Source organism: Rattus rattus, chromosome 17 (genome assembly GCF_011064425.1).
Source record: "Rattus rattus isolate New Zealand chromosome 17, Rrattus_CSIRO_v1, whole genome shotgun sequence".
In the NCBI taxonomy this organism is placed as follows: Eukaryota; Metazoa; Chordata; class Mammalia; order Rodentia; family Muridae; genus Rattus; species Rattus rattus.
Genome location: NC_046170.1, coordinates 1,882,870 through 1,904,551, shown reverse-complemented (window position 1 = coordinate 1,904,551; position 21,682 = coordinate 1,882,870). Strand labels below are relative to the sequence as shown.

The 21,682-nt window shown below is 52.4% G+C and overlaps 2 protein-coding genes across 3 annotated transcripts in view; both read right to left on the bottom strand.

Moving 5' to 3' along the window:
- The window catches only part of Adgrg3 (adhesion G protein-coupled receptor G3), a 28,580-nt gene extending 17,830 nt beyond the window's left edge, over positions 1-10,750 (bottom strand). Inside the window, exons 1-2 of one of the 2 annotated variants that reach the window (XM_032887972.1) lie at positions 10,684-10,750; positions 7,460-7,625 (exon numbers count right to left, since the gene is read on the bottom strand). In XM_032887972.1, the coding sequence (XP_032743863.1) occupies positions 7,460-7,625; positions 10,684-10,735 (218 nt within the window). In that variant the 5' untranslated portion in view covers positions 10,736-10,750. The remainder of the gene's footprint in view (positions 1-7,459; positions 7,626-10,683) is intronic. The other variant, XM_032887973.1, reaches the window with a different exon arrangement.
- A 3,009-nt stretch (positions 10,751-13,759) lies between these two features.
- The window catches only part of Adgrg1 (adhesion G protein-coupled receptor G1), a 36,907-nt gene continuing 28,984 nt past the window's right edge, over positions 13,760-21,682 (bottom strand). The window contains exons 7-15 of the mRNA XM_032887641.1: positions 21,422-21,553; positions 20,836-20,952; positions 20,418-20,463; positions 20,068-20,171; positions 19,089-19,207; positions 17,765-18,033; positions 16,950-17,058; positions 15,661-15,929; positions 13,760-15,106 (exon numbers count right to left, since the gene is read on the bottom strand). Coding sequence (XP_032743532.1) covers positions 14,976-15,106; positions 15,661-15,929; positions 16,950-17,058; positions 17,765-18,033; positions 19,089-19,207; positions 20,068-20,171; positions 20,418-20,463; positions 20,836-20,952; positions 21,422-21,553 — 1,296 coding nt within the window. The 3' untranslated portion in view covers positions 13,760-14,975. The remainder of the gene's footprint in view (positions 15,107-15,660; positions 15,930-16,949; positions 17,059-17,764; positions 18,034-19,088; positions 19,208-20,067; positions 20,172-20,417; positions 20,464-20,835; positions 20,953-21,421; positions 21,554-21,682) is intronic.

Here is a 21,682-nt window from a genome sequence, read left to right as displayed (position 1 = left end):
CAGAGCTGACGGTGGTGAAGCAGGAACAGCGTGGGGGTATGGACAGTGAGTGCATGGTATGAGAGTGAGTGCAGCGACAGCGTCACATGCCATGCAGATATTCTGATACTGAACTCTGCCCATGATGAGCACAGCATGCGGGGTTGCCAGGTGCATCCACACCAGGACACACTAGGACACACCAGTATACACCAGAACACACCAGGATACACCAGGACCAGTACACCAGGACACACCAGGACACACCAGGACACACCAGGACACACCAGGACACACCAGGACACACCAGGACACACCAGGACACACCAGGACACACCAGGACACACCAGTACACACCAGGACACACCAGGACACACCAGGACACACCAGGACACACCAGGACACACCAGGACACACCACACCAGGACACACCAGGACATACCAGGACACACCAGAACACACCAGGATACACCAGGACACACCAGTATTCACCAGGACACACCAGGATACACCAGGACACACCAGTATTCACCAGGACACACCAGGATACACCAGGACACACCAGTATTCACCAGGACATACCAGGATACACCAGGACACACCAGGACACACCAGGACACACCAGTATACACCAGGACACACCAGGACACACCAGGATACACCAGGACACACCAGGACACACCAGTATACACCAGGACACACATCAGAACACACCAGGACACACCAGTATACACCAGGACACACCAGGACACATCAGAACACACCAGGACACACCATGACACACCAGGACACACCAGGACACACCAGTATACACCAGGACACACCAGGACACACCAGAACACACCAGGACACACCAGAACACACCAGGACACACCATGACACACCAGGACACACCAGGACACACCAGTACACACCAGGACACACCAGGACACATCAGAACACACCAGGACACACCAGTATACACCAGGACACACCAGGACACATCAGAACACACCAGGACACACCAGAACACACCAGGACACACCAGGACACACCAGGGCACCGAACTCTGTGGTGGCGCACGCTCATGACCTGAGCACTTGGGAAGTGGAGGCGAGGGATCGGGGGTTCCAGACCATCCTTAGCTATGTAGCCAATTTGAAGCCTGGGCTATATGAGGCCCTGACACTCCCAGCCCCTACCAGCCAAAAAGAAAATAATGCACCCAAATTAAAGGTCAAACGAGATGTGGTGTGCCAGAATCCGGCTCTTCATAAATCAGCTGTGGTGGCACATGCCCGAAATCCCACTATGTAGGAGAGATATCGGCAAGATGATCAGAGGGACAAGGTTATCTTTCGTTATATAGTGAGTCTGAGGCCAACTTGGGCTGGGGACTATTAAGAAAGTGAGTGTGGGAGAGAGGGGGTGGGGGAAGGGAGGGAGGGGGAGGGGGAGGGAGGAGAGAGAGGAGGGAGGGGAAGGGAGAGAGAACTGTGGCACAGGCATGTTGATGAGGGGAAAATGATGTGTTACTTGAAAACAGGAAAATAAAGCACTGGGGTATAGAATAGCGACCACAGGGCACTGCTGTTATCGAGTGCTTTGCCCGAGAGACACGGTTTAAAAGAAACACTTTGTTTCGGCTCATGGCTTCAGAGGGCTCACTCAGCCCCCATCAGTGCCTTTACTGTTTCTCTGCCATGGTGAGGCAGAAAGCCTCGGCAATGTGCAGAAGAAGCTGCTCCCTTCACTGCCACTGGGGAGCAGAGAGCATAACAGGAAAGAGATGGGGCTGAAAGGTACCTTTTCAAAGGATGCTCCAAGGAGGCCACCGTCCCAGCTCCACTCTCCTGTCCCTAGCTGTTAATGCAGGGTTTAGACCCAATGAGTACGTTGAACCACTGCAGAGCCCTCATAATCTTATTATCTGTGGAAATGACCTCAGACACAATCAGAGGAATGTCCTGTGATTTCCCAGTTGCTCAGCATAATCACGTTGACCGCCAAGAATCACCATCAAGGGCTGGAGAGATGGCTCAGTGATTGAAAGCATTTGTTGGTCTTGCAAAAGACCCACATACACGGTGGTTCACAACTATTCCTAACTCCAGCTCCAATGGATCTGGTGCCCTCTTCTGGCCTCCACGGGTATTGCATGTCTATGGTGCACATACACATGTAAGAAAAACACACAGACAAAAATCAAGTAAATTAAAAAAAAAACTAAAATTAAATGTTAAGAAAAATGAACCACCAACCGTGATTACCACCATGGTGGGATGTTGGGGGAAGCATGAGAAGCCTTCTGTGAGACTAGAAACATCTTTCAGCTTTTTGAGGGAAGGGGTAGAAGAATGTGTGTGGTCACATGTAAATTGCACGACATTTGAGACGGGAGCTGGAAGAGGCCAGAAAGGGGGTTGGATCCCCTGAAACAAAAGTTATAAGTGGCTGGGAGCCGCCGGGTGCAGGGACTTTAGCCAGAATGGTGTGTAAGAGCAGCAAGTCCTCTTGACTGCTAAGCCGTCCTCTCCAGCTCCAACATTTGTGCATTTAAATAATAATAAAATAATAATAATAACAATAGCTGTTATTACTTCTCAGCATATCTATTTTTTAAGAATCATGGCGTTGGGCTTCTGCTTCTGAATCAGAAAGAGTTGCCTGTTTTCCTAAGAATGCATGGAGAAGCCAAGTCACACAAGGGGACTGTGGCCTGCTATCAACAGCAGTTGGGACAGGGACGACCTTGAGGTGACATCCTGTAGAAAACCATAAACATGAGGTTCAGTGCCTGTGGCCTCTCTTCTCCTGGGGACATCTGCTCTTCCTAAGCAATTCCTACTGAGAGTTTAAACTGCTGATGAATGGAGGTCACTGCTGGTCACAAAACATACCTTACTGGTCACAGCAGGAATGGACCCCAAGAGCACGCTAAGGGGGAGGAAGCCATTCCCGAATACTGTTTGGCTTCCCGTGTGTGTCATCAGGACAGACATGTCCAGGGGAGGAACGTGGCTCAGTGCTGACTGTGGCCTGTGTGAGATGAGACTCTGCCTACAGACAGGCACAGGGGCTACAGAGCCACAGCAGGGCCTCTGGGTCTCGGAGGAGGTGTGAAGGAAGAGAAACAAGCCTGGGACTCCCTGGTCCTTAATAAACTGTAATTTCCTCTGTCTGCCCTTTTCTTTTCAGATCGTAGACCCATGAGCAAGGAAGCAGTGAAGCCTTTGAAGAAACCAGAAAAGGAGCATTCTTGTGGTCTTGGTGTAAAAAGCAATCACTTTTATCGTTTTTGTTTTCTTTTCTTTTTGTCTTTGACAGGGTCTTAATGTAGCTTAGGCTGGCCCCATTCACCAAGTACCTGAGGTTCAGTGCCTGTGGCCCCTCTTCTCCTGGGGATATCTGTTCCTCCTAAGCTCTTCCTACTAAGAGTTTAAACTGCTGATGGATGGAGGTCACTGCTGATCACAAAACACACCTTACTGGTCACAGCAGGAACAGATCTCTTTGATGATCTGCTTCCACCTGCTGAGTTTGGGGATTACAGGTGCTCCAACAGTCATGCCTGCCTAGAACAGAACGGAATGGAACGGGACGGGACGGGACGGAACGAATGGAACGGATCGAACGGAACAGAACAAACGGAATGGAACCGAATGGGACAACAGACAAGAGTCCTGGTGAGATGGCTTAGGGAGCAGGTGTTTGTCACAAGTCTCAGAACATATGTAAAGGTGAAAGGAGAGCACTGACTTCACACACATGCTGTAGCGTGCTAGTCCCCCAACATCCCCCAAAGACATACACCGAACAAACAAAGGATCCTCAAAATCACTATGGAAAATTCAAACAGCTTTGTAGACCAACGGGCAGAAATAGAGATGTCAAGATATGAAAGGAATAAAGCCAGGTGCTTGATGTCAGTCATCACAATCACCGCCAGGTGCACTAGAACCTCGTTAAGGATGGCTAAAGGGGAAAGGCAGACAATACCAAGAGTTGACAAGGCCATGGGGCAACTGGAATGTCCCAATCTGCCTGCGGGGGGGGGGGTGACATTTGATCTGACTACTTTAGCCAGCTGGAATTAATCCTATGCCTGTCCCCACGAGTCACTAATTCCAAGCCTAGGAATACAAGTTCAGTCCAATACATGATCAAGAATGTTCAAAAGCAGGAGCCACCCACATTGCGAAATACGTTGTTAGGTTTGTGTCATGTCAGATGCTAAAAAGATAACACGTCCAGATAAAGACAATCGCCATCTCTGGTTGATGGGTTAAGGGAAATTCTCACTTCCTTTCTCTGCAAATTTCCAATGAATACGTATTACTTTTTATCGTTTGTTTTCTGAGACAGGCTCTCTCTGTGTAGCCCTGTCTGTCCTGGAACTCACTATGTAGTCCTGTCTGTCCTGGAACTCACTATGTAGCCCTGGCTGTCCTGGAACTCACTATGTAGCCCTGGCTGTCCTGGAACTCACTATGTAGCCCTGGCTGTCCTGGAACTCACTATGTAGCCCTGGCTGTCCTGGAACTCACTATGTAGCCCTGGCTGTCCTGGAACTCACTATGTAGCCCTGGCTGTCCTGGAACTCACTATGTAGTCCAGGCCTCGAACTCAGAGATCAACCCGCTCTGCCTTAATGGCATGTACCACCATGCCCAGCATGTATTACTTTTATAATCAAGAGAGCCATTAAAGTAAAGCACGCTAACACTTACTGAGCTCCTGCTATCTGTTAATAGCTCCCCCATGCACTATTTGCCCAGTATTCAGTGATGTGAGGAAGCCTGAGAGGTCGGGAACAGGGGCTTGAGGACCTGGCACTGTGACAGTGTAGATGATGGGGTTACCACGACTCTCAGGTGCAGAATTATTTAGCCTCCCCCATCATTCTGTAAATCCCATTACAGGTAGGTAAACTGGAAGCCACCTGAGCACTGGCAGTCTGGCTTCAGCCTGTCACATCGAGTGCCTCCTCTGACTCTTCTATGGCCAGCTCTTCTATGGTTTGCCTCTTACCTACCGTGTAACCACAGGCAAGTTATTCAGCTGCACAGAGCCTCGGTTCGCCCATCTGAGAAACAGGTTGATAACAGGACCTACCTACCTACCTCATGGTCTGAATATAAAATGTCCCCACAGGTTCATGTGTTTCAATATTTCAACCTCCTCTGGTGGCATCAGAGGTCATGGAGCCTTTGAGAAGCTGGGCCCAGGTGGCGCGTATAGAATAGCCAGACCTGCTTCCTGTCCCCTTCTGCTTCTAGCTCCTCCCTGATGTGTGAGCTCATTGTGCTGTAAGCCTCCACCGCCTCTCCATCCACCAGCCCCTCCCCGACATGGTGCACAGTACCCTTTCCTCCCTTAGGCTGCTCCTGCCATGTGTCCTGTAACGGCGATAAGACAGTGTTGTTATGAAGTTAAAAGGGCAGACTGAAGGGTGGAGTGGGACGGGACTGCACCCTTCAGTACTGAAGAAATAAAGTTTCATAGTTTCACAGATATGAAAAACGAAGCTGTGAAAACAAGGTTTTGAGAAACACATCTGGTGGTCAGGATGCCTATGACAAACTTGTGACCTTTCTGAGAGGGATACATCTGACGTCAGGATGCCCAGCGATATGATAAAGTTTTGGTGATCAAGATACTGAGTCAGAAGACCAGGCTATTCTGACTAAGCTAATTAAGACAAAACAAAAACAACTGTTCTCAGAAAGACCCCCTGCCCCTCCCTGTAAATTCTGAGAACAACCACAAGATGTTATCCTGACCCTGCCTGACCACCCAGTTCACACACACACACACACACACACACACACACACACACACACACACCCAGGGACGTGCCAACTTAGCCCTTTCCTAGTGATTCTCCAAGGCCAGGTGCAGAGATGGATGAGGAAAGTGACCAACTGAGCCAAGAACAGCCCCATGAGCAGGCCAGCCAATACCTGACCAGATCCTTTGTCCTGTGTCCCACCAATGAGAATGGGCCAGCTAACCCTGTTGTTGAAGTCTGCCCTCTGTAATGAATAAAAGTTGTGTGCTTTCGGGGTTCGGGGTTGCCTCTCCCCACGTGGATGAGCAACCCCACGTACGTGGATTAAAAACGTTATACCCTCATGCTATTGCAGCAGTCACTTTGTCAATCTGTGCTCTGTGGGTGGCGCTCCTGAGGTAAGGCCACTACGGGGTCTTACAGCAGTACCAAAGCGCCTGCTCTCTCCGAGGTGCTTATCCGAGCCGGGATGGCACACAGGCACTCTGGGCTTCACAGTGTCTAAGAAGCTGCCAGAGCGACTCTAGGCAGGGCTCGGGGCATTTTCAGTGGTGAGTTCTGGCTGTAAGCAGGGCACTTCTGTGGCATCCCAGGTCCCTCTGCCTGGAGCCCAGAGAAGAGCGGAGAGGCAGAGTTATTATGGTAACAGTTCCAGCAGGGACAGCACTGGGAAGCTTTTCTCCCCTGCCCTGTCTAGCCAGCTTCTTGCTCTCAGGAAGCCTGCCTGAGCCTTCTTTCCTGAGTAGCTTCACAGTGCCTGCAGAATTCCACCCTACTGGATCACATCTCCACGTCTGTCACCACCCCTGGACCTCCCCAAAGTCCATTGATTGTCCCCGAAATCAATCTAGAATGCAGAGTCGACCACACCCTTTTTAACTTCAAATCAAAAACAGTCTCCCTGTTCCCCATAATGGTCTAGTTAACTCGGTCTTTCACCCCTGACTCCTTGCTTATATTTCCAGTCCGATAATCCCCCTGTCTCATCTCGACATTGCCCCTCTGTCCCTAGCATCTCTTTATACTCTTACAGTTCAAAGCATTGTTGTCCGTTCCCAATACTAGGAAGTTAAGTAACCACATCACCCACTGTTGTGTGGTTCACCAGAAAACTGTTCTGTGCTCCCCAAAGCCCTTGCCAGGATGCCGTCCTCCCCCACCCCCCAACAAGGTCTTGGCAGATGTCCTCTTTTGTGTGTTGTCCTTGTCCACAATTCTGACTGATCACCTCTGCAGTCATCACTACGAACATCTCTATCTATCTATCCCTCTGCTGCTCCCAAGGCAGAGATAGGCTGATTCGTCTCTGCGTCCCCTAGTCCAGAGGTTCTCAACCTTCCTAATGCTACCTTTAATACGGTTCCTCACGTTGTGATGAACCCCCTCCCCCAGCCATAACATTACTTTCGTTGTTACTCCATAACCGTAATTTTTCTGCTGTGATGATCATAATATAAATATCTGTGTTTCCTGACTGTTTTAGGTGACCCCTGTAAAAGGGTCGTTTGACCCACAAAGGGATCCAGACCCACAAGTTGAGAACCACTGTCCTCCTCAGTAACGACGCTGATAGCCAGGGTGGGGCCAGGTGAGAAAGAACATGAAAGGGTGGAAGGGGAACATGTTATTCTAGAGCCCTGGGAACTTATGACCGGACCGCTTCTCAACAGGCCACTCCTCCCGTTCCTCCCAGACTCCTCACCCCCTCACCTCTGCAAGTTCCCCACTTCACAGGAGTTGGTGTCTGATTGCCCGCACTTGGTGAAACACTGAGCAATGTCACTCAAGTCGAAGGTGTTATACTCATAGTCCTCCTTGAGCCGGCAGACGTTTCTTGGCTCTTCGGGGTTTCTTGGCTCTTCACCGTTGTTCTCATCTAAGGGAGAGAGGCAGGTGGGAGGCGGGCAGTGGCCTAGGGGAGGAGTTAGTTGGTCTGTCAATCAGCTAGGTGCAGACTCCACCCTCTCCATTCCCAGAGCTCTCAGGGGAAAGCGGCATCTGCACCTCGCAGGGATGGGGAAATAGGGCATGTGGTTCTCCGACAAAGGCTTTGCACAGTAGTGCACTATAATAAATTTTACCTATCAGTACCGTGGCTCTTTAACCACCTGCTCCACAGAGCCTGCCTGTTTCCTGCAGTTGCTCCATCAGATCCTCCCAGGCCAGGCAGCCGCGCGCGATTCTCTAACTCTTGTAAATATTCTGGCTTGCTCTGCCTTAGCCTCTCATCTTTGCCTGGAGTGGGTAGAGGCCGCAGCAGGCTGAGGCTGGGGCGCAGGAGGCAGATGTTGGAAGCTACTCCTGGTCTAGAGACCAGTTCTGTGACTTCTGGTGCAGAGCCCTGTGCTATGGAATGCAGAAACTTCCTGTAGCTGCTTAGCGGTTTGTCCCCAGGCAAATGACTCAATCGCTCCGAGGCTTGGTCCTCTCACCCTTTAAGTTTTAGGGATGAAAAGAGATGATATACCAGAGCACACAGACCACAGACCATCTGACGTGACGTAACTTTTTTTTTTTTTTTTTTTTGGTTTTTTGTTTTTCCAAACCCGGTTTAGTCTCTCGTCTCTCTACATAGTCCTGGAACTCACTATTTCATTGGTCAAACTGGCCCTCAAACTCACAGAGATCCTCCTGCCTCTGCTTCCCAAGTGCTGGGATTAAAGGCATGTGTTGCCACACCTGGCTATGGTGTGACTTTTTGTTTGTTTGGTTGGTTTGGAGATTTTGTTGTTGTTGTTGTTGTTTGGTTTTTTGAGACAGGGTTTGCGCTCTCTCTCTCTCTCTCTCTCTCTCTCTCTCTCTCTCTCTCTTTCTCTCTCATTTATTTATTATGAATACAGCTTTCTGCCTGCATGTATGCCTGCAGGCCAGAGGACATCAGATCCTATTACAGATGGTTGTGAGCCACCACGCTGTTGCTGGGACTTGAACTCACGACCTCTGGAGGAGCAGTCAGTGCTCTTAACCTCTGAGCCATCTCTCCAGCCCCTGCTTTTTTAAATATCCTTTGCTGGTGTTTGATTTAAAATATACCGTGGACATTATCACTTTCGATTTAAAGGAAGCTGGTTCATTTTCAAATATTAGTACAGAAAATAAAATTCATGATAAAGACCTGGCAGGACAAAGAGTGAACAGAGAGTAGTAGAGCATATTTTATAAATGTTGGGTCTACACGCTGTTCAATTTCACGCTGTTCAATTTCGCTTCAGCTTCAGATAGTGTGTGGAACTTATGAGACACACTGAGGCCAGATCCCTGAGTCTGGCCCCATTTGCATTCACATGAAATCTAAGGAGGGCTGGGGAGGAGGAGGAAGGACTCAATGAAGGGGAGGTGGTTAAGGGTTAGGAAAGGGAGGGTGGCCTCAGTGTGGGTGAGAATGTAGCTTCCCTCTATCCTGCAGGATACCTAAGGGAAGCTCTTGGCACCTAACAGAAGTACAGAGCCCACCCCACTTGGTCCTTACGGTGTAGCCCAGGCTAGCCTCAAACTTAAGATCCTGGGAAGCACCATGCCTTTGGGGTGTTTTCTGAGGACTGTGAGAGCTTTGGTGTGAGTCCAGCAGTTGGGGGTGCAGCAGGTGGGGGCCAGCTGGAGGTCAGAGGTCAGAAGGTGACCCATATGCTCCCTATACCCTGCCCCTTGTCTCTTCACCCCCCTCCCTCTGCTCAACGACAGCCTCTTTCCCTTCTGCAGCCAATGCCTGAGAACAGCCCATTCCTCGGCCTTCAGGCTCAGGGCGCCAGGAGCCTCCCTCAGGCAAGCAGCTACCACTTTTGTGCCTCTTTTTGACACCATGCATCTTTCTTGAGTGTGTGAGCAAAGAGTCAGCGGGTAAAGGGACAAAGGGCATCCAGGGCCACCTCCTATGTCACCCAGGTGACTGACACATTGCCTTGTCACATGAGCATATCTGCCACCACTGGATCTATTTCTCCATTCGGAGGAGGCTTGTTGGCCTGTCCAGCAGAGCCTGCTCTGCCCCAGGATACCCCTGGCCACAAGAAAGACAGCCCTGTCACTTTCTATCCACTTCTACATCCAAGGTCTCCAATAGCCCAGGCCGGCTTCGAACTCACTATGTAGCTGAGACAGAACTCAAACTCTTGGTCTTCTGCCTCTACCTTCCAAGTGCAAGTGGATGTCACAATCCCTGGTCCACCTTTGAGCCACACACTCAGCTCTGCCCTTTACTGACTCCCCCAGCATCTGAAGAGAAGAGATTTTTTTTTTCTGAACTAAGAGATGCTAATCCATGTGGCTAGTTGCCTGTCTACGGGTGACAGACACCTAGAGAGGTGGACACCTAAGGATCCTTGCCAAAGTCGGAGCAAGCAAGGAGAGGTGGAGCACGGGGATGGAACACCCCACTACTCCACATGACTATCACTCAACAGTCAAGAAGGACACAGCCGTCCACCGAGGTGAAGGTGGTAGCAGGCTGAACTGGGGTAGAGGCAGGACTGGGAACTTACGTTGGCCTACCAAGCTGAACCGTATGTGATGGGAGTGGTCTGGGTCCCGTCTCCTGTCACTGATGACACGGAACAGTGCTGACAGAGATGGAGAGTCTGTGATGGATGGACTGTGTGGGCCAAGCAGATGCCCACCCTTCCCAGCTCAGCTCCCAGATGCCTTTGCCCAGAACTGAATAGCTTGTTTGACCCACCATGTCCTAGAACTCGGTTCCAGCCAGGACAGATGAGCATTTTCTTTCTTGCCCACCTACAGCACACTATGGGGTGTCAGCGGGAACCTGAGACCCAGCTGGATGGAATTTATTAGGACAGGGATGACATGGAGGGACAAGGCCAGAAGAGATGATGAGGTAGTCACCATGATTCCCCATTTCCCCATCCCTGACTGAATCCCTCTGCAGCACTGAGTCCCCCAGGCATAGCAGGAGAGCTAGAGGAGCCCCGCTCGCTCACCTGAAGTCAGCAGCAGAAAGAGCAGTAAGCCCAGGCTCCTGGCTGTTGCCATCGGTGCTCAGCGGAGTCCTACGGCCGTGTGGTTCCTCAGTCCCAAGCTCCGTCCGACTGGCCTTCTCCCTGCCCCCTAACGTGCGGCTACTGTTTCCTGTGGCCTCTTTCTCGGTCTTCCTGACCAATGAATGGCGCCATCGGAGGGGTTGTGAAAGGTGAATGTGAGGAACTGGGTGGAGCTCTGTGTCTCTCAGGCCCCTGAGACCACCTGCAGAGGGAACTGGGCTAAACCAGAGGGTCAAACGCCTGCGGATTGTCAGTGTCTGGACTTGATGAGACCTATAACCAGCCAAGCATATGTATAAGGCCAGAGACCTAACCTGCAGGGTCCCCTCGAGGAGAGGGGAGGGGACTTGATGCTGCAGGCCTCGAGCCTGTCCCACAAAGCAGGATAAGAGGCAAAATACGCTGGTAGGCTAGTGCCAGGAATAGGGGGCTGGTCCCTGTGGAGGTAGTGGACATCTAGGGGAGCTTATCAGCTTGACATCTCTCTCGTGGCCACTGCCTAGCCTGATGACCCTGCAGGAGCTATCTGATGCTTGGCCCCTCTCACAGACATGGGAAGGGCTCGTGACATGAGATGTGTGGAACTGTTCTGAAGAGAAGGTGCTTCATCAGTTACCCAGCACTAGCCCCCAATAGCGATCAGTTCTGTGAAGTGACAGTCACCCTGTCCCCCAAGCTGGTCATTGCTGGTCCAGGAAGGAAGAAGGGGAATCATATACGCACATACACACAAACACACATACACACGCTTGGGACAGAGGTGGAGTCTGTCAGTCTGACGACCCCAAGAAAGTCATGGATGAGGTCAGGCCCTTGGTTGTCCACAGCCACTCAGGCGAATAGAAGAGCCTCAATACTGACACCTCTGTTAGGTCTGAGCTAGCTCTGCTCCACTCTCTGGGGAACTGTCTAGCTCTAACTGTCATCTGTCTCTCCTTCCTTCCACATGGTCCCCTGCTGAGCCCTTTGGATCTGATAGGGTGTGGGAAGGGATACAGGTCATTCTTGTTCTGGAGAAGGTTGGGGTGGGGGATATGGCCTGGAGTCCCAGGTCAGAATCCAGAAGTTCCTGTGTCTCTAAGCTTCCTCTAACAGGAAGGCGAGAGCCACTGGGCCTGCCCCTTCCCAGGCCAGCATCCCCTAGCTGCTTGTGGCCTCCATCCCAACTTCAGGCAAGGGCAAGGGTGTTGTGAGACAGTGGTTCCCGACATGCTGAAACCACCTGTGTCGGCTCCACGGGTCTCACAGGTGCATTAAATAAAAGGCTGGTGATCTGCAGACAGAGGCATGACATCCAGTGTTCCTGGGAAGCCAGTAAGGGCAGTTAGAGAGGTGGGAGAGCCAGGCCCTGCAGAGCTTCTAGAAAGACCCCATGAGGCTAGGTATTGGCAGAGCCCCGGGCCCCCATATTTCAGGACTAACGTAACTGTCATGTCCCATTTTGTTACCTGTCACCCCAGCTTATCCCAATGTCTCTTAGTCAGCAAGGCCTCAAGCCCTCTGCCACACCGGCTGGCATCACCTGGTTGTATCCCAAACCAGACAGGTGTCTTTAGAGATTCCCTTGCTCATCTTAGTGGGAAGGTTAAGTGTAATGTCTGCAGACCCTCAGCCTAGAAAGAACAACTTGGACAAGAGAAGGCCCTTAGAGACACCAGCAGTCTCATATCTTTATCTGAGCCAGCCTCAAAACCAGACATTCAGGAAAAAAGAAATTGGGGAGGGGGTGCTTTTTGCCTGTAAGAGGAGAGGGGATGTCAGTCCATGGGGACAGACACTCTCACAGAGACCTAGAGGCCTACAAGCACTGGGACCCTGGCTAGCCAGGACACTCAGCAGAGGGGCTCGGGAAGGTCTGGTTCTTTCTTCAGGGGGCCTAGCACTTAAAAGGCAGAGGTAGGTCGATCTTAGTGAGTTAAGAGACCAGACTGGTGTGCACAGTGAGTTCCAGGACAACCAGGGAAAGAGAAGAGAAACCCTGTCTCAAAAAAAAAAAAGAACCAACAGAACGCCAAAGCAGAAACAGGCATGGGGGCTTCCATGTGTTAAAGTCCAGACGGGTCCCAAATCTGCCACATTCGTGCCATGCCCTGGGAACTGCTGGTGCACCCAGAACTATGAGGCAGCTTCCACTCAGCTTTGTCACCCCAGTGTACCCCCACTTCCCCCTGGTGTAGCAGGGGGAAGGGGTCGTGGTGGGGGTGGGGGCTGGAGTTGCAGACCTGTGCTAATCTCAGACTTTGAAATAAAGAGGAATTACTTCCTTCATTGCTTGAGAGTCCCACTACACAGCCCAGGCTGGTCTTGAACTCTCAATCTCCTGCCACAGCGTCTCAAGGGCTGGAACTACAGGGGCCACCACACCCTGCTTTTTATACCTCTTTGTACCTGGACAGATGGGGACAATCACACGTAACCCAGGGGGACAGATACCTGGGACATGTCTAACCTGTGCCCAGCTGCTCCAGACTGATGGCCAAACTGGTCCCTGGATCACGTGGCCAGTTAAAATCTGAACTCAAGAGTGACCTGGGGTTGGGGATTTAGCTCAGTGGTAGAGTGCTTGCCTAGCAAGCGCAAGGCCCCTGGTTCCGTCCCCAGCTCGAAAAAAAAAAAAAAAAAAAAAAAAAAAAAAAAGAGTGACCTCTTTGGCTATGGAAAGTTTCAATATGCCAAACATCGTAAGATCAACAGCTTTTATGAGCCAGTCTGGATTCCCCATGAAAGGCAACTGATGGGGCTGCCCAGGTCTTCCTCCATGCCAGCAATGGTCAGCTGCAGCCAATGATCACAATCTCCAGGTGACCGTTGGCACACCTCTGCCCAGCACCACCCCAGCAGACACCAGCTGGCCATTTCTCTTGTTTTCCTGAGAAAGTGTCCTCAGAAGCCTTCTTTCTCACATCGCCCTCTCCTCTTCACCATTTCCTGATTGTCCTCAAGACACCGGACTCAGCAATACTAGTAATAGAAGTGAGGGGAAAAAAAGAACTGAGGCGGGAAACCCTCCACGCTGTTGCTTTTTACCATGGCATTAGATAACAGCTGATTTTTATTTTTCTTCTCAACAATCTCCTACAGTTTCCAAACTCTCTACAAAGAGCTTTAATATCAAAAGACAAATGAACTGGTCTTTAAAAAAGAACATCCTCCTCCCCAACTAGAAGGCTGAGGTCAAGATGAAATGCTGCCTCCTGCAGGAAGTCCTCCTGGATTCTCAGCCCCATGCCTAAAGCTCCAGGACTTTGTGAGAGCTTTCGGGGGGTTAGGGGGAGGCATCACTGTACGTTAGCAGGACAGAATTCACGACAGGCAAGCCCAGTATCTTCAGATACACCCGCAGGGATTTGAAGACCACTTCTCAGGAGAGCATCAAGCTTGGCCAATGTCACCAGAGGGTGCTGTCTTGGTCTTCGGAATGCTGGGTTGAAAAGTGGGCTGTATCCCACAGTTCTTGCCAGAGGGAGTCTTCAGGAGAGGTGGAGGCCCCTCTGAGGTGTGAACAAAGATGAGGCAGCTTGGAGAGAGGCTCAGACAGGTTGGCCTGGTTCAGCCCAGGAGCCTGCCCTGAGTCAGAGGCCAAAGCCCACACAACAGACAGAAGTTTATAGCTGGCACCAGGAAAACTCCTGGGAACTACTACCCCTAATCACAGCACTGGTCTAGGACCCCAGGATGCAGGTAGAGTGCTAGGGGACCACAGAGGAGGGGGTGAGGTGGGGAATGAAGAGAAGGACTTACAGACAGGTTTGGAAGATGCTCAGCTCCTAACCTCCTCCCAGCCCATTTACCCCCAGTGCCACCCTCCTGATCCGCGTGGTGACCACAGAGACAGAGCAGCAAGAGCCAAGGCAGCTGTGTCTCAGGCTGGATGTATCAGCCTCCTTCAAGATCTAACCCTAGCTTGGGCCTGCAGGTCTCAACACCCAGCAGCAACAGCTGGACCCAGAGGTGGCCAGAAAGACAAGGCCTCAGCTCCAGGCTGAAATAGGGCAGGCCCACAAACGGAATGGCAGTGTGCTTCTGAGTCCTTTGGGGACCAGAGTAGTCCCCAAGGCAAGCTAGGTATCTACCTACCAGAGCAGCAGTCCTACCCCTTCAAGGACCAGGGCCTTCTCTAGTATGCCACTAACCAACCAAGGCTGGGCACAGCACCAGGCCACAGACAATGTGAGCAGACGCCATGCATGTGCACCCCCCACCCCAGAGGGGAGGGGAGGTGTGGCGGTGGCCTAGATGCGGCTGGAAGAGGTGCTGCCGGAGCTGATGGGGAGCTTGGCGCTGTCTGAGTTGTTCTTCAGAGGAGAGGGACCGCCTTGGGCCTGGAACCTCATGGACCAGTACCACAGGAAGATGAGGAAGCCTGTGGTCAGTAAGCACATGAGTTATCAGATAGCAGGACCCCCATCTGGCCTTGTTCCCCTCTCACAGTCCCTCTGCTCCAGGGGTCCAGCCATACACCTAGGGCTCTGGAGTCACTCAGAACGACTCAATATGTCGTAGCATATCAGGGGTTCAGTGTTGGCCTAGGTTCCCGTGCCTCATAGATGAAATGCCTAACTACGAAATTTGGAATGAATCCCCCTCATCCCATTCCAACCCCTGGTGACTCCAATTGACTCTGACGTGGCCACACGGGCCCTGTCCAGTCGGCATAGCCAAATACAGAGGTGGGATAGGCCTTTCTGTCTGTGTATGAGAGGCACAGGGCAGAGGGTGTGGGTCCTGCTGGTCTCAAGCTGGGGCCTCCAGGATCCTGCCTCCGAGCCCTCAATGACTGAGGTTCACCCACACTCCCTTCCTTACCCTCCCCAACACTTGTCCTAACCACAGGGCCTTTGCTTTTCCCTCCCCACCCTGCCACCAGCTGGAGAGGCAAGGGCTGCTGAGCAGGGGCGGGGCCCCCACCACACCTACCTTGGAAGGAAGTCATGATGCTGAAAAGGTAGATGACGACAAGCTGGAAGGTACCAGAAGCAAAGGAAAAGAAGACCAAGGCCCAGGGAAGGCCAAGGACCAGGCTGAGGCCCAGCAGAGTCAGCACGTGGGGCCACTTCTGGCTGTGTGGGCGAAGCCGCAGGATCTGCACCACCATGGTGGCCAGCATAGCCATGTTGAACAGGAACACCAGGCTGAAGAGGCCCAGGTTAGTGACATAGCTAACCACGGAGTCCCGGATCCAGCACCTGAGTGAGAGTGGAAGGCTCCGTTCAGCTCAGGAGTGGGAGCAGCAGGACCCCGGAGGGTGCTGGGTGGGGTGCTGGGACCACTCATTAGGAAGCACCACTGGCCTCCCGCCATCTTTTTTTTTTAAACATATATTTATTTTTTATTATTTTTTTCTTTTTTCTTTTTTTTTCGAGCTGGGGACCGAACCCAGGGCCTTGCACTTGCTAGGCAAGCGCTCTACCACTGAGCTAAATCTCAACCCCTATTTTTATTATTTTTTAATGGTGTGTTATGTGCATCTATGTGGACGTGTACACATATGTGCTGGTGCCCATGGAGGCCACAGAGCTCAGAGGTATCAGATCTTTTGGAACTGGAGTCGTAGCTGGTTGTGATTTGAGTGCTGAGAACCAAACTCAGGTCCTCTGCAAGAGCAGTATGCACTCTTAACCACTGAACCATCGTTGGTGCCGGTTACCCAGTCAGATAACTTAAAGGAAGGGGTTAAGGAAGCCATTCCAAGGCTGAGGCAAACCCACCAGGCCTGGTGTGAGGGGAGGAGGGGCATTTGGGAGTCTATGTCATCAACACAGAGCCAGCGGAAAGCATTCCTCCCTGGCCTCGAGCTGGAACGCCCGGCTTCAGGTCTAGTGTCAGGATGTCCCCTGCCAGCTGGTGCCACGCATTAACCACGGTGTGGTTAAGAGTGGGTCCCCATGCTCTCTGCCACCCCAAGTCTCCACTTCCTTCAGAACCAATGGGTGTGGGAAGAAGCGTGGCGGGAGACCATGTGGCCCAACACTTCTCTGGGGTTCAGAGAAAGGCCAGGCTCTGGGCATCTACGCACCTGACCACTGGAAGGCAGACTTGGCTTCTCTTAGACCCTGCGGTCCTTAGTCCTGGGCTTTGGCTACTGCTGGGCCCATTCCTCCAGAGTACGGGAGCCCACAGCCTCCCAGCCAACCCGGCCAATTAAGACTGCTGTTCCCTGCCCATCCCCCGAGACCCACGCTCCTGTCCCTGCCACAGCCACTCACATAGAGGGGTAGATGACATGGTCCGGAGTCCGGCGCACAGCTAGGATGATGGGGCCATAGTTATTCACGTCGACCAACGCCACCAGAGTGACCAGGAAGACAGGAAAACCTGCGGACAGCAAGAGGAAGTTCTGCCTCCACCCTCTGAGTCCATTTTCTCTGCTCCCAGTGGACCTGAGTAGGTCCTCTCTGTTTCCATAGTGGGTAGGCTCTCTTTCACCTTTCCCCTGTCCCTTCCTGGCTCTCCCAGGAGAAAAGGCCTGTGGTGCACCGCTGAAGCATGGTCAAACAGGGAGATTAGGGGATGCGGGGCTGGCGGGGGAGGGCAGTGAGAGAACTCTGGCCGAGAGGACATCCGCCATGGCCTTCTTAACTCGCCAGCACATAGCCAAGGCCGCCACAGTCAATTCGGGTTTTGTAAATCCTGGGCAGAAGGTGAATGGGAGGGACACAGGAAGAGCAGCAAGTGGGGTGTGGGGTCCGGGGTATGGGGAGGTCAAGTTCTGTGAACTATCCAAAATGACTCACGCCATGAAACTCTGGGCCCCAGTCTGACTCGAGTAGTCTGGGTCACAGGTGAACCAACTTGTCACCAGCCATGAAAAACATTGCCAAAGCCATAGAAAGACTGTCACGGAGGTCTGTGAGGGTCTACAAGTGGAGTTGTTGCTAGAGCACATGTCCCTAATCCGGGCAGAGGAACTGGTTGATTTCCTAACAGGGGAGGGCAGAACCTGATGTCTGTGCTTGGCCTGAAGCCTAGTGGGTAGTGGTGAGGCAGTGGGTCCCAGGGTCCGCTCTCCCCTGACACTTACCCCAGCCCACGGTGCTCAGCTTGAGCAGATAGCCAGGGACATAGGTACCGAAGACCTCCACCACCAGTCGGTAGAGATTGTAGCCCTCCAGGCCCATCCAGGAGAGGCAGGCAAGCAGGGAGAAGTGCAGGAACATGGCGCTGGTGCGACAGGCTGCTTCAGAGCCCATCAGCGCCACGGGCTCACTGAGCAGGAAGCTCACGTCCAAGAGGAAGACGGCCAGCAGCAGGTTCATGTGCACTTTGATGGTGTAGTCACGTGACTTCCTCCTACAGGGAGAATGTGAGCATGTGCTGGTGGGTCAATGCAGGGGCAGGGGCATGGCCCTGTCCTGTTCCCCCTTCCTCATCCTCCTCTCTTTTGCCTCTTTGCTTTCTCTCTCCTCCAGGAAGCCTTCCATGCCTGCTCCGTGGCTGTCTGCCCACGTGGCTCTGAGTAGCTGTGGACGTCTGCCTGACAGCGCAGTGTGTACCCTGCACCATGGGATTCTAAGGAGTTCTAGAATGTCAGCAGAAGACACTGGCCCTACCGTAACTATCCTTGACTTCTGGACTGCCCTGGGCTAGTCCAGTCTACCTCAGGACGCCTCCTCCTCCTCCTCCTCCTCCTCTACACAGTGGGAGGATGGAGCTGGCAAGGGTCTGGTACAGGGAGCACTCCATCTCCTACCAGTCCCCATGCCCCTGCCCCTGTGCTCAGTGCTCTGCCTACCTCAGCCTGCACAAAGCCAAACACTGTTGGTCCTCAGAAGCACCTGCCCAGCCTTGGGGGTGTGCACCTGCAGACGCACCTGGCCATGATGCACCTGTTTATGGCACACCTGCACCCAGCTCCACCCCTCCTCCTGCTTCCAGACAACTGAAGACCTGTTGGGTGTCTCCAACAGCCAAGCGTGTCTGTCTCTCTTCCACTCAGGCAAGCCTGGGTCCTAACTGACCTTAGCGGAGGTTATGCCAAACACTGATAACTGGAGCACCTCTGGCACTCCCTCACTGTGAGGTCTCAAGGTCTGCTGCCTTCTTTGAACAGTGTGTAGCGTGTGGATAAGCCATGCGAAGTCGCCTAGCTCTATTCCCATTGCCATGACCATGGCGTTATCGCCGTGTGTGTGCCCTGCAGTTTGGGTTTTGACCGTGCAGATCCTCAGTGCTAATGCTGGATTAACTAATGTTATCATTGGGGTCCTACAGCCACTGAGCGCGGTGGTCAGCAGAGATCCCACCCATAGCTTCACCCAACAATATTTTGGGTAAAGCAAGCCTGGATGGTAGGAGGCCCGGTCTATAGGAAATAAAACGGATCCACTCTACTTCCTCTGGCCTACCTGGTGCACAGGTACGCAGCGATGGTGAAGACACAAGCCAGGGCAGAGATGACACAGCCCACGTAGGACAGGAGCGTGAGGTAGTGTTTGTGAGTGGCTTCTACCTCCATGGATGACACCTGAATGGGGACAGAGTGGCAGTCTCAGCATAGTTCCCTCCCCAGTGGCCAGTGTCTGTTCCTGGCCAGCTGGGAGCTAGCAAGCTCCTCCCACATGAATGCCCTCTTGGAGGGGCCTCTGTGACTCCCTGACCCACAACCCAGGAACCGTCACCCAAGAAGTCGGCTCTGGCCACACCTGAGCCACGCAAAGCCCCAATGGAGGCGGCTCTGGCTGGGGATCGTCTACTCAACAATGGTCCTCAGGCCCTGGTTATCAGTAGCTCTGCTTGGAATTTGAGATCTCCTAGGACCACTGAAGCTACCTGAGCCCTGAGGCCTAGGAGATGCTCACCCGTGTGCTCAGAAGAGCTGGTGTGGGGCAAAGCCTATGCATTTGTTGTCTTAGCACATTTTCCCAATGTGGGTTTATCGGGATATAGCCACGTTGTAAGCCAAGAAGAACCCTTATTTCTATAACATTCCACCCAAAGATAAGCTCCTCAGCTTCTCACACAAAGGGATTCTGGGAGCATGACGTCAAGTTGACAAAGCCTCTGTCTGATATCTGGGGAATACAAGAGCACGTCTTAGTGGCTTCCAGGTGGGGGCATATAGGAAACAGTTTCCTGGCCCAGGTCTGTGGGTCGGGAGCAGGAATCTGAGTGTCCATCACACATCAACACTTGAGAACAAGGAACAACGCTCTACAGGCCTGTGCAGCCTTACTTAGCCTCAGCACCCTCTGGAGTGGGATGATGACCAGAGCTACCTCCGCAGGTTATTTGGGATTAAATGAGTAAGCCGGTTCCAAGTACATAACACAGGACATGAGCTTGGCCTAAGGCGGCACTGCAAGGGGTTACAGGGGAGACCCCTACCATCAGCACTGCAAAGTAGGTCAGATGGTTGCACAGGCAGGATGTCTGTGTGTCTCTGCTAACAGTCTCACAGCCCTCACTGCTCCAGCTCCCAGGGCTGCTTGCTGAGGGGAAAGCACAGGACTCTGGTCAACCCCAGTCCTCAAGACCCCACCCACCACCCACCATGCTCTCAACACAAGACTGGGTCATTCCTACAAACTTCTGCTCCACTAGCAGATCCCCGGCCTCCGTCACGCCTTCCTCTAAGCTCATCTCCAGAAATCCATCTCTGGGGATCCTCATCTCTCTTACCCCAACAGAACTCCACATCTCCCCCAGATACTTGTTCCCCCCAACACCCTACTCACATGTCGGGTCTTCAACCCAGAACACACACTGCAGAGTCACGTTCTTCTGTGGGGACAAGAAGCATGGGCCCACCACAACTCAGCCTCTGTGTTCCTTTGTTTGCCAACTCTCCCCCACCCCGTTTTCTCTTGATAGCCCACCCTCTGTGTTCTCTTTGTTCACCTTCCTTGTCCGTCTATCACCCACCCTCAGTATTCCCTCCGCAGCCTACCTTTCATTCCTCCCATGGCCCACCCTTCATATTCTCTTCACTACCCACCTCGCAGTCCCCACCCCCAACCCCCTGGAACCAGGCTGTGGGGTGCTCTTATCAGACAACCTTTCCATAAAAGACAAGTGAGTTGGGAGAGACAGGAAACGGACATGTGACCCAGCAGGAAGGGACCCTTGCCCCGTGGTTAGCTCGCTCACACTTACTGGCTGTGGCTGGTGCTGGAAGGTGAGTACCACGGGATCTGAGAGGTTAGTGACTTTGGTGTTCTGCACGACAATACCCAAGACCTTCTCGCCCAGGACTTGGCTAGAATTCTTGTCCTAGATAGAGGAGGTTGGGGGGTGGGAAGGGGAGGACAGGTTGGAGGTTTAAGGCTGAGAAGAAAAGCTAAGAAGGCCTCTGCCAACTCTTTCTAGGCTACTGTCACTCCTAACATTTTGCTCTGAGGACCTTGTTGGTCATTCACGCTGTAGTGAGAACGGCACTGTTCACATCTCTCCCAGGAGGTTTCTGCATTGGAGTGTCCTTTCTGCCTTTATAGGAGAGGCTTTGGCTCCTGGAGGAGGGAGATAAGCCACTGCCTTTCCACCCCACCCCTCTGTCAGATATTTATGTCTGTCTGTCTGTCTGGGTCATATATGTGTGTGTGTGTGTGTGTGTGTGTGTGTGTGTGTGTGTGTGTGTGTGTACACACACACATACACATATATACACTTGTATTTATATATGCACATATATGCATGTATGCATATCAGTTACCCTCGGAGCAGGTGAGAGGAGACTCCATACCTGGAACAAAGCTTGGCTGCTGAAGTCGACTACCAGGAGCCTCTTGGCGGCATCCCGGCGACGGCCTCTGGTCTGCTGGAATACGGCCCGGGGAAGCAACACGGAGTAGGCCTGGACCTCACTCTGCTCCTCCTGCGTATTGAGGTCCCTCAGTTCCTCGCCCACCAAATGCCCCAGGTTCCCCCTTGTGCCAAACAACCCCCTTCTAAACACTGTGCTCTGAGCTACCCCACAAGAGGCCAGGGAGTCGGGTGACAAGAG